This window comes from Osmia lignaria, chromosome 2 (genome assembly GCF_051020975.1).
Source record: "Osmia lignaria lignaria isolate PbOS001 chromosome 2, iyOsmLign1, whole genome shotgun sequence".
Lineage (NCBI taxonomy): Eukaryota > Metazoa > Arthropoda > Insecta > Hymenoptera > Megachilidae > Osmia > Osmia lignaria.
In genome coordinates, this window is record NC_135033.1 from 2,997,149 (window position 1) to 3,009,832 (window position 12,684).

A 12,684-nucleotide genomic window follows, 5' to 3' on the forward strand; every position below is an offset into this window, starting at 1 on the left:
GGGTGTTCGACAACAGGTGGGCAAAATTTTAAGGGGTGATTCTAGGGATCAAAATAAGACGAAAATCAAGAATAACTTAACAGCATTTGTGGCTTTGTTTTCCAGTAATTAACGTTTAAAAATTCGAGTAAAAAGCGCCTGAAACCTGCAATCCGCCCAACACCGACGACTGAAAGAAGAGGGCGAGCTGTGGCCACCTGGCGGCAAAACGCCGTGTACGTGTCACCGCCAGATATTTTTTCGATTTACTCGAATTGCATACTGCTCCAGTACTTACCCAACACAGTTTCTTATTCGGAAATGTCTACAGAATTCGGTACTGTACAGCGAATTCGTGCTGGATCAAAAACTTTTCGTAAAAATGCAAAAGTAACAAGTAGAAAATACGCGCATCGGCTATTTTTTAAACTTTCATCGTCATTTACAGCTATTAAAAATCACTTATTATAATAACTATATATATCAAAATATTCGTAAAACGCTCCCCTATCTTTTGAGACCAGCCTAAATTTCCTAGCACTTTTAATTTCCGCGTAATACTTCATTTTCTCCCAAAATTACGCATTTTTACAAAAACTCCTGTTTTTTGAAAACAGGGTGATCAAGCAATTCCGTTTTCGGATTTGTGTTCAGGACGAGAAGCTCTATAAGGATCACCCAACGGGTGTTGCAGAACAAAATTCGTGTTGGACAGTGATTATTTACATTTATTACCAATCAGTGTGATTCATTGATCGTTTCGCCTGATGCAATTCCTCAAATTATTCTAAATCGGAATGTATAACAGAACAATCGACAAAAATTAGGTTTTGTGCAATGTCGATATTTCAAATCGTGAGACACGAATCCTCACAAGGCGATTGGTCTGTTTCATATCTCATTTGTGATTATAACACTTTTAGGAAATGGCGGTTTTTTGAAAATAAAGTACGTTTTGGACCAGGTTAGGCCATTACCTAGCAAACGTACAACACTCTAAACAATAAACCCTTCTTCTTATCTTTAATCATTTCTATATCTGCAATTCTGTTTAGCAATTATATTCTATTTGTCAGGAAATTTTTGTTTACAATCTTCTGTTGAAAAATAGTTTCTTCTGTATATTAGGCAATAAATATGTATATAGTTTTTAATAAAGTGTAAACAATCAAATCTTTTTTAAAAAAATTGAGAATTCTAAATGTTCATAATAAATAAGTATACTATTCTAAATAATTTTGTACCCAATGGTGTACAAAGAGCGTATGCTTCGACCGCGATGGAATGTATGGAGTAGAAAGTTCATACGATTAGGTTATATTTAAAGTATTTATCTATTAATTGAATGTCGATTCATCGTAGTTAATTGTAACGGTGCTCTATATAGTGACAGACGTAGTTACAACATGCGACAATGAAGAAACTCAACGAATTATTCTCAATTTGCTTCCTGTTGTACTGTTTGTATGGTGTTTGTACGACTCATTTGCTCATAAACGTTAAAAATCAGGTAAGAATTTGTATCTGTCATTTATTGATGATAAAACTTAAGAAGAGTGTAATCTTTGAAATGAATTTGTGTAAAAATGATTTCCATACAATTGAATATTTAATAATTTATCATGCTAACCTAAAAGAAAAATAAATTTCACCAGGAAAGAATTTTAGAATAAATAATTATATATCATTCCTTTTATTTTCATTTTACAGGGTGGTGATATTCTATTAGAAACAATTTCATCCAATGTAACTGAAGATGTTATCACTTTAGAATTTCAATGTTCAGATGGCACTTTGGTGACACAACTTATTGACTTTAAAAATGTAATCTATTATATGAAAATAATTGTCTTTTTAATATATTACATAAATAGTAATAAGATATTTTTTGTTTTCTGTAGGAAGTACAGATTATAAAAGCACTAGTTCTTGGAGAAGAAGAACGTGGTCAAAATCAATATCAAGTCTTGTGCTTTGTTAATCATTTTTTCAAAGTAGACTTTATATCCTCTGATGCAATGTCTAAATTACGACAAAAGAATCCAGGCACAGTACGTGTTGCAGAAGAAGACAAAGGCCATGTGAATTATACCATGGATTTGTTCTTAGATGTATCAGAATCAAAAGATATTTCAAAACATATTGCAACTCTTTGTGGAGAAGCAGCAGGATCTGCTTATACCAGAAATGAAGACATAAAACAATGGATTCAGAGACCTGGTAAGCTATGCGCTAATAAATAAATAAATACCTAACCATCTTAAAATTCATTTACTAAAATATTTGTCTTTAATTCATTAGGTTCTTCTGAACTTCCATTGATGGCAGCTGTATACAACTTCAGCACAAATTCATTAACGCAACAAGGTACAAATGATTCGAAATCATTGTTTGTTACAAGGTGTGCTGACACATCAAATATGTGGGCACCTTGTACCTGTTCATTAGAATTATGTATCGGTTGGTATCCGTGTGGTTTAAAATTTTGCAAGGGGAAAGGTGATGGAAAAAAGGCAGTTACACCTTATAAATGTGGCATTAAAACTTGTAAGAAGTGTTTTATATTCTCATATTATTCTAAAATGAAACAGAACTGTTTATGGGATGAATGACACATAAGAAATCTGTAGGTATATAGGATTCTGTGAATAGAAAAAGGTAGAGTTAGTTAAAATGTGGGAAGGTTAAATTATCTTCTATATAATAACTTATTATTTTCATAACAACAGGAAAAGGTGTATAATACATTTCTAATTAATATTTAAAAAAGATTTTTTTGGGGTTTTAAAGTTGCATTTATCTGACATTAATCACTTAACATCTACAGAAGAAAATAATAATTTCAGAAAAATATTTTTTATAATTTATGTACATTAAACAGATCATGATTGATCTCATCAAATTCTAAGGCTTATTGCACGTGTACATATAAATTATTTGAATAATTCTGTAGCTTATTTTTATCAAATTGTACATATTAATTTACTATAGAAATATTTCGAACAAAAATTTGATTAATAATTATTTATAAATATTTTTTTATTTAATATATTAAAATTCTTTTGATTTATAATTAATATATTTTTTGTGATAGAAATCCAAAAAAAAGAAAATTTAAAATATATCAAATAATTTAAAATCAATGATCATAAGATTTTTAAATATATTCTCACCTTTATAGACTGTATTGAATGGATGCATTTTTAACAGCAATATTTTGTATTCCATTATCAGCGTAACGATCAAATACTTTATAAAAATAAGAGATTTCTCAAACAAAGGAAATTAGAAAAATATGACATTATACTCTGAAAGACTTAGACTCATATCTTATTATACACAAAGCAAAGATCACTTTGACTCTTTTTATCATGACACATTTCCAAACTGAAGTTTCAGTGCATTTATTGAAAATCTAATTAATTCCTAATGCGTATCTGCTACATTGTATGCACAATGTGTCTTAACAATACTAATAGGATACATATACGTACGTGTATTGTCACACACGTTAATTGTGCAATTATGTTAGCGTCACTTTACATACTTTGTCACAGAAATAACGCTTCGTTAAGTCCTTTGAGAACGTTCGATCTCTTTGCTGGTTCAAACACGACTGTCTTATTCTTATTTACAGTTTCGTATAGAAGTAGTTGCCACCTAAAGTAAACATTCGAATGTACACACACTGAGAACAGTGGGTTACAAATAACATATTCAAAGTGATGTGAAGATGACCTATATGTCTATCTCAAAAGTGATGGGATTGAAGTTTTGAAATCTAAGTTGGAAACAAACTATACGTATAATGTATTTAGTACATAATACTGATTGTTTGATTTAAATGTATACATAGTTATTTTCCTTATTACTGACACTTTCCATAAAAATTGCTCAATTTTCAAGGAGAAGCATGGTATTAGATTAACAATTTTGATAAGAATATTGTTTATGAAGATATTAATGGAATTACTTTTACCACGTATCAAGATGGATATGGTAAAATGATATTCCATTTAAATTTAGTCTAATATTATGTATATCCATTTTTTTCAAGCGAAACAATTTTATTTCCATTTTTTTCGTAATTTAAACACTGTTTGTATGCATTTAAATCACACTAATAGAAATACGTACGTGTGTGTACAGAATTTTATACATGACCTGTAAAGCTGCCATATATATGTGTAAGTTAATTTCCACCAATTGTACATAGTGCGAGGCACACACGTTAAATATAAATAACTAGGGGCACGCAAAGATAAATTTGTATATAAGAATTGTATGTTAATAATTGAATGGTGTACAGTTTGTAGTAAATAAGATTCACGATGTTACTCTTGGGAGTAAAGTTACTGAATTTGTACGAAACAACTTGCGTTCACTATTTGTATAAAGAGATCACTTGAAATGAGAGAAACGAAACGACCGTGTATACGTTTCATAGCAAAAACCACTATAAACAAGACTGCAATATCTGTCCAATTTAATAATAAACGTATTGTAAATGCACGTTGCGATTCTCCGCGCTTCCTCACGAACACGAATTTGTATCTAATTAACTCTCTAGAGTAAGCGAATTATGAATTGAATGCGAGAAATAATTGCACATACACGCTTGTAATCCGACATCTGTCAGACTTGTAAACGTCGAAACAGCAACCAATAGTTCTACTTGTCTAAATAGTTGTACAATAGACAAATATAGCGATACATCATCGTGTAAAATTCGGTGACACTTTGACTGCCATGTTCGATTATTATTAAATTATTTTCTATGATGAATAGTTCATCTTAGTGAATATACTTTCAAGTATTTGGTAAAATTATTTATAACTGGCTATGTAAGTTTATTCCATGAAATAGGTGACATGGCAGTTAAAATGTTAAATTATGTGAACAAGTCAATGTGAGACAACTCAATAGAGTAACTTGCATAGCCTGTTAAGAAAGTAATGATCATGGTTTATATGTTGAACGTCATGGTTTATATCTTTACTGCAACAAAGGCTTCTTAAGAATTTAAACTTTGCATAATAATAGACCTCAAGGTTAACAATTTTGCTTAAATCACAATGCGTACCTCTGAGAGATAAGGACAAAATTCATGTTTAGAATTTCCTTGTGGGGTATGTTTTACGACTTTGCAAAATTGTTATGTACTAATTTTGGGGTTTTCTGCTGTTGTACAAAGTTTGAGACTAACTCAAGAAGGTTAGTTTATCCCCCTTTGAAAGAGTAATTGTTGGGAGAAGAACTTTCCTCTAGATGTTTTTGGTTTTGGGAAAATTCAGGGAGATCCTATGGAAATCTTAGGAAGTCTACATTACACTTGAATGCACATTTGCAAAGGAATCCAGTCTGAAAATGATTCAAAGCCTTCAAATTAAAGATCAAAAGTGTTTTTTGTTTTAAATTCTATGTATTGTACTCTCTGGATAGATAAAAGTAAATAGTATCTGGGGTTTTTAAAAATGGGTTGTGTCTTTCAGGAAGGTTTTCCCATAGTTATGTTAGTATCATCAAGAGACTGAGGATCCACTAATACTTGCGATCAGTCTTTTAACAGACTAACTATATGAGAGGTATGAGTGCACTAATATTTCATCAGTACTTTGATGAGAATACACTGATATTGCATCAAAATTCTGATATATCTTTAAAATTCTATTAATTTTATGACTGAGTATTTTTTGCAAAAGTTCATTTAAACAACATGGAAAATGTAATCCATGACCATTATTTCTCCAGCATTCTATAAGTGGACTGAGTAACGAATTAAATTTGCAAACAGCAATATAAATTTGTACATTGTGTACATATTCGAGCGTGATTTACAGGATGAGTGGTGAGAAACGGATCAAATAATTTTGTTGAAAATTATGAAATAATACGTATTCCCATTTATCAAATCTGAAAAAATAATTTGACCATTTCGTTTCTTACAGCTCACCTTATATACTTAATTACCAACACACACACCCATGGTATAGATAAATTGCAGATCATTTCAAATGTTATTGTTAGCAGTTTGATAAATTATACGTGTCATTCAAATGTGAATATTTAAACAAAAACAAAGAAATACACAAGAGTAATGAAGGCATAAATTAATAATATGGTCCAAAAGTAGACGAAATATTTCAAACTGTTGTTGCTGTTTAAAAAGCGTCTTGCTTGATGTTAATCCTCTTTTTTTCTCTGGTAACAGATGTACTGATTAAACCTATTTTGTTTTGGTAAATATGATTGGAAGGTTGTTTAACAGGGCAAGGGAAGGGATATATAATAACTCATAGCATTTAAATGTTTTTTCTATCAACACTACAAATTAGAACTGGATGTTACTCACCGTGTATGATTTCAGCTTTACACACAACATTGTAACTTATATACATATTTTTTATATATATTTAATAAAAAGGAGGAGTAAATAAATATCCTATTTGTATTCATGCCCTTCAGTGATACAGGTGGACAGAAAACTGTTCTGTAAAAATAAAAGACGTAGAACAAAATTTTTTCATATGATTTTTTTTTATCCCAATAAATCATATCTGTAGAACTCAATTAACTTGTACTATTAATAATTTTCTACTTCTTTTTACCACAAAAGTACAATAATTTTTCGAAAGAAATGAAATTTCATTAAAAAAAAAATTGTATTCTACATTTTCAAATTATTTTTACACCCTGTATATTTTATTTCTTACCGCAGCAATTAAAATTAAATAATTTAACGAAAACAGATGATCGAGAAACATAGAATTCACATGAATGTTGATAATCGTTTTCTATTAAGTACGATACAATAATTATAATAATTTAGTACTCTTCAACGTTCTTTACACATATACCTAAATTCCATCGCTTAGAAATGTATTCTCAACTTGAAGATCGGAACGATAAAAACTAATCACGTTTATTGCCACGCTACAATGTATAATCGAATGCTACAATAGAGTATTAAAAACTATGAAAGTAAGAAGCTTACGTGAGTAAAAAAAGAAAGAAGATAATCCGTTCTGCTATTTTACGCTACATTTACAGCGAGAAATTCATTCAGTCGGCTGAAGAGAAGAAGAAATAAAGAGATCGTGCTTATACACGGACAATGATCAACGAAAACACTTAAATAATTAATTATTGAAGATAAAGGTACTTTCGATAATATCTTCATTGCCGTGCTTAACGATTTTTTTTTACAATAAGTACTTTTCACAGGAGATTCCTATTTTAAAAAAGAGAAGGAATATGTCTTGTAAAAATATAAATTCTTTCATTTACATTAAGTATCTCAATCGTGTTCGATACATTCGAAAGCGTTTGTTATAAATTAAAACAACTAAATATCACGTTGTCGTCCTTCAAATATGGACACCTTCTTTGTGATACCAGTGAAGTTCTATAATTATATGTACATTATCGCTCAAAAGTATTAAGACATTTGTTACCCATAAGAGAATTCTGGGGTAAATTTGTTAGTTAATACGTTAACAGCCATGGAGGTCAACAGTGACCAACTCCTAAAATTTGGAAAGAGATGACAAATTTTGAATAGCATTAATGTTATCTCGATACTGTAAGATGGACAATTGTAAGCTTAAATTTCAAAATTAGCTGTGCATAGCTATACAAATCAGAATCTCAATCTTAATAATTAGAATTATATTTAGACCCTTCTTGCATAAAAGTTATATTCGATATTTCTTTCTATTGTCTAATTTTCAATATTCACGGAGTTATGCCAAATTTTGTGAATTATTGTTGACCGACTAATATGTATGTAATTGTAAGTTAAACATAAATCAAAAAGGGTTTGAGAAGGCTATAATTAAAATCAATTTTACTTATTTTTTTTATACATAAACCTTTTGGCGACATAACGATCAAGTTGTTTCTGATTACTTATGTAATAATGTGCAATTTCAAAAATTATTTTAAGTATCGTTGATATTAGATATAAAAAAAATAGCATTATATACTTCTTTTTAGCAACATCTCGCCCAGTATTGTGAGGAGCCTCGTCCGGCTTGCTGATTTTACCTTTCTTAACATGTGCTTTGTAAGGAATTAACAATATAAACAGTATGTCGTTTATTAGTGATAACTGTTCGAATTGATGCTATTATAAGAATCAATATCTTTTAGAAATTGCAACTGATTTTGTATAACATTTTGCGTAAAAAATATCAACTTCTCAGGTAAAATATAAAAAAAGTGAACAGTTCGTAAGATATTTTATACGAAAATTTGTAATATCTCACGAATCATTGACTTTTTTGATATTCCATCTTAATACTTTTTTACATAAAGTGAATGGAGTAACTATTATGTATAGGAGCCAAAATGGGCCTACCCTCCCCCAAATCTGGACTGGCCCTCCCCAAAAATAAAGATCTTCACCATTCTAAGATTTTAAGATTCTAAAATTCAAAATTTTCAAAATTCTAAATTTCTTACATTTTAGAATTTCAAAATTCCAAATGTTTAAAATTTCAGAATTACGAAAATTCCAAAGTTTCAAAATTTTAGAAGGAATATAGCTCACCCTAAAAAAAAATTCAAGTTACGCCAGTGCGTAGAATATTCTGAAAAATCAATTCCCCTAAAGTAGTATATGCTTAAAGTACTTCTTGTGTCGTCATTTGATGCACTTTAAAACCAAAGGTGACATTAAAATCTTTGACACCATTCGACACCATTTAATTTTTCCTAATGCTATTTTTTCTATCTTCTATTATTTTAGAAATATAACTTGATCTAATTGCACTGATTATCTAAAAGCCCTCTTATGAAACATCAAGTGATAAAGTAGTTACTTTATGTCTCTTAATGATTGAACGATTCTCTGTCAGGTTTCGTATAAATTAGAGTGGCTTAAGATTTTTGAGCGACAGTGTTGTAAGTAGTCTGCCTAGTGACAGGATTGATTTGCTACGAAAAACAGATGTGTTTCACTTTGCTACAGAAAACTTGTTTGAACAATCTATTCTCGCGGTGAAAATATGCTGGTACGTTCTAAATATACAGTGCCGTGCTGTACCACGAGTGCATATAGGTGGATAAGAATAGCTCAACAATAATGCGGTTGCCTTCAATAACGATTCCATCACTGAACATGATTATGGGTGACGTGAATTAAATAAACATACTGTATGTAACATTTCATCGGAATATTTCAACTAATCACCGATTTCTATTCTCCAACTTAACTGTATGAAGAGTTTCGAAACGATTCAATTAACTACTGAATTATCGCTAATCGAATTAAGTGAGGGTTCAACGAGGTGAGGTCAGAAATTTCATCGAGAGATATCGCTTAATTTTTATTGGAAATAATAATAAGTATCGTGCATTGGTAGTTTACTATCTCATATTAGTTGTATGAGCGAGATAAACATTAATATTCTACTTTATGTTATAATAATTTCCTTGCAAAAGCAGCGCGTGTGATTTGGAACAGCAATTTGGTCCAAACAGAGAACAGTTGTACGGAATTCCAAAAGCAATAATTTCGCAAAATTCCAGTGCGCGCTTTTCTGAAATAAGGGAGAAACGAGGGAAGTTAGGTCACTTATGATCCAGATTCATGAAACGTATGGGATCATATTTCGATTGAAGTTAAATGTAGTACTTATCATTTTTAAACTGAGAAATTTTATATATTGGAAAAGTAATATTTAGAAAATTTCAAAAATGAAGATAATATAATAAGGTATCGGGCCCAGTGGTTGGATGAATACGACTAATTGAACGGACCCAGTTATTTAACGCTTTTCTTGCCTCTGATTGGTGAAGAGCGTTTAATTACTAGGACTATACACTTGCAATCAAATCAGGCTTATCCAAGAAAAATCGCGATGTCCGGGTTCTCACTCTTTCCTATAGATATTCCTGAGGAAATTAACAATGTAAGGAATGGACCTTCTGTATATATGTATAGGAGCCTGGCTCTATCACGTGGGTGTAAACATTTACGTGGGAAAGTTTGAATTAATATTCATTTATTATTTATATTTCTCAGTTATATACTAAAATTTGTGGTATTTAATATTCAAAAGTTATATTATTTTGTTTCTAAATTATTTTAATGTATTGTCAAAATTATATTAATTATCATATACATATATCCGCTATATTGCCATTTTCTGTAGGGAAGCTTGCTTTGATCATGGGTGTACATGTTTCACCACCGGGTCCGTTATCTTATACATATAAAGTTAACTTTATATAAAGTACAAGGGTTAATTTCTGGTTAATTAATAGAGAAGAAAAAGAATGGAAAACAGTTTGTGTTTAAAGGGAATAGAATTGAACTTTCTGACCAGCTCTTGTATAGGATCAAGGACCTCAGCACCGGAAGTGTGTACAGAGTACAACGTGTTAAGAAAGTAATGGCTCACACAAGTGATTCTTTGTTTGATGTTGGATGAACATTTGCAAAAGGACCTAATCACAAACTTTATAAGTTTCTCATATTGAAGGCTTAAGATTTTTTTTTAATACCAAAACTGTTAAACCAGTTAAAATGACTGACTTTGGATTTTCTTTTTTACTTAATAAATCACAGAATTTATTAAGGCGCTTTTGTAGAATATCTATTAAAGTGTATAATAGAGATGCGTCTCTAGGGAAAATTTTAATATTTTTTTAGTTACATTAAATTTTATGATAATAATTAAGCTCAATAACTTTAAAAATTAGAATTTTAAGAATTATCATTTTTTCATTTAATTATTCATGATGTGTAAGTCTCGGGTATTACTGTGAGTAATAGTTGCTCCCTTCCTTACACTGCCATTTTTTCAAGGGAAGTCTACCATGTGGTATTGTACACTTGTGATCAAATTAGGCTCTTCAGGGTAAATGACAATTTAGAGAAGAGAGCCCCATATGTTGCATATACATATGTACTATGGTCTGTGGTCTCCTATCATTTGCGTGTCAACGTTCATTCAAAATTATAATTAATATTTGTTATTCGTACATTTCAATTATGTATTCAATTTAATAATATTTAATAATTAAAAATAACATTAGTTTGTTTCTAAATGATTTTTAATATTAACATTTTGAAAATTTCTGCTTTCCTTATATCGTGATTTTTCCTAAAGAAGCTTGATTTAAACTTGAAAGAACTTGAAAAAGACCTTTAATTTCTAAGTTTTAATTATTTTTGCAAGTGCCCATCCAACGTAATGTAGAGAATCACTGTCAGACTGTGACCATCATCTTATCACTCTTTACAAATTGTGTATAAGCACCGGATTCTTTGAATACACTACCGTACAAGGTTCTTCGTACTACAGCTTACAAATTGCCACGTGTCAAAGTGTCTAAAGAGGCACTAGCTACTGTAACACGTTTTACGCACATCGGCAAGTATTACACTGAAGTCGTCGTCCGGTTTCGGCACGTGTTCCATATTTTGAGATTGCTGTCCTTGCTGCTGCTGCTGCTGCTGCTGCTGCTGCTGTTGCTGTTGTTGCTGCTGCTGTTGTTGTTGCTGAGAGGGGTGTTCCTGATACTTTGTCACATCCATAGCCTGATGATACTGGTCCATCGCATGACCCATACCCACGTTAGAACACCGAGTGTCTTTGTTTTGATCATCAACGATGCACTGCGAATTCGACATGTCCAGCTGAGTTTGTTGAGGGGCATAGTAACGCAAATCACTGGCGTAATTGTGATTGCTATCGAGCAAATTCTGCGACGAGAGGCTGCTATGAGCCACGTTGCTCGAATGAGAATACTTGAAATATTTTTCTAGCTGCAGCGTCTGTTGCTGATCGTCATCCGCAGTCATGCCAGGGTCCATGTGGCCCAGTATCGAGTGCTGTTGACCCGTACTGGTGCTCTCGGTTTGGTACTCTTGATGATGGGTCATTTGGTAACGGTGAGATACACCTGAAATGTGTTTCAATTGCTAATTGACATTAGTTTCTTCTGCACACGCGTGATGCTGAAATGTAAGAATGTTAAGATTTGCTAGATGTGTATGCCAATTCTGTCGTATTTAATGTAAAGAAAAGCACAGTGCACTCTTAGAATCCATCAGTTTATAATTTTTAAAGAAATTGAAATTGTTAAATAAATTTGCAGTAAAATAGAGAACAAGCGAAACCAGAGGATTTTAAATATCCTTGATCTTTGGAATCGGTCCAAGTGTAACAGGGTAGAAGAAATAAAAATGAATGAACTATTACCGGAACAACCTTCAGCGGCTCCACGGATACCCATGGATTGTTGTCGATTGGCACACTGAACAGGATTGTAGTTGTTTTCAACGGTGGACTGCATCGAATAGTTGGCAGTCTTCGAGGACTGGCTGCTCGTGTAGTGCTGCAACGATTGATCGTGAGGGGATGCGACTGGTGGATAAAAAGTGCCCGTCACAGAGCCAACATTCTCAAATCCTGAACGCAATTTATTGCACGACACCATCATACCGTTTGCTATGCCCACCGCGGCGATGCTCGACGGCTGTCTCTCGAAATTTAAATAGCTCACCTGAAAAAATAAATATTTAAAGCGTACAATGAAATGCATTTTATATGATTCTTAACTATAGAAGCAGGATATTGACTTTAATATAGAATTATTGATAATATCAGGACATTTTATAAGTAATTTGCTTCTTACTTTGCTAAAATTATTTCAAAACAAATCAATTGCTGTCGTTAATATGTTATCAGGACC

The 12,684-nt window shown here is 31.6% G+C and overlaps 2 protein-coding genes across 6 annotated transcripts in view; one reads left to right on the forward strand and one right to left on the reverse strand.

Moving 5' to 3' along the window:
- Nucleotides 1-1,379: 1,379 nt before the first annotated feature.
- oaf (BRICHOS-like domain-containing protein out at first) lies at nucleotides 1,380-2,952 on the forward strand. Its single transcript, XM_034327740.2, has 4 exons — nucleotides 1,380-1,489; nucleotides 1,690-1,803; nucleotides 1,881-2,199; nucleotides 2,281-2,952. The coding sequence occupies exons 1-4, from the start codon at nucleotides 1,394-1,396 to the stop codon at nucleotides 2,589-2,591; spliced, it is 840 nt and encodes a 279-aa protein (XP_034183631.1). The 5' UTR covers nucleotides 1,380-1,393; the 3' UTR covers nucleotides 2,592-2,952.
- Nucleotides 2,953-5,521: 2,569 nt separating this feature from the next.
- The window catches only part of LOC117605770 (uncharacterized), a 103,275-nt gene continuing 96,112 nt past the window's right edge, over nucleotides 5,522-12,684 (reverse strand). For 4 of the 5 annotated variants that reach the window (XM_034327467.2, XM_034327469.2, XM_034327472.2 and 1 more), the window contains 2 exons: nucleotides 12,192-12,495; nucleotides 5,522-11,892 (listed from right to left, as the gene is read on the reverse strand). In XM_034327467.2, the coding sequence (XP_034183358.2) occupies nucleotides 11,330-11,892; nucleotides 12,192-12,495 (867 nt within the window). In that variant the 3' untranslated portion in view covers nucleotides 5,522-11,329. The remainder of the gene's footprint in view (nucleotides 11,893-12,191; nucleotides 12,496-12,684) is intronic. The other variant, XM_076691137.1, reaches the window with a different exon arrangement.

Coding starts and splice junctions, on each gene's coding strand:
- oaf (XM_034327740.2), top strand. CDS start 1,394: ATGAAGAAACTCAACGAATTATTCTCAATTTGCTTCCTGTTGTACTGT. Junction 1,490..1,689: donor TCATAAACGTTAAAAATCAG/GTAAGAATTTGT, acceptor TTCATTTTACAG/GGTGGTGATATTCTATTAGA. Junction 2,200..2,280: donor ACAATGGATTCAGAGACCTG/GTAAGCTATGCG, acceptor TTAATTCATTAG/GTTCTTCTGAACTTCCATTG.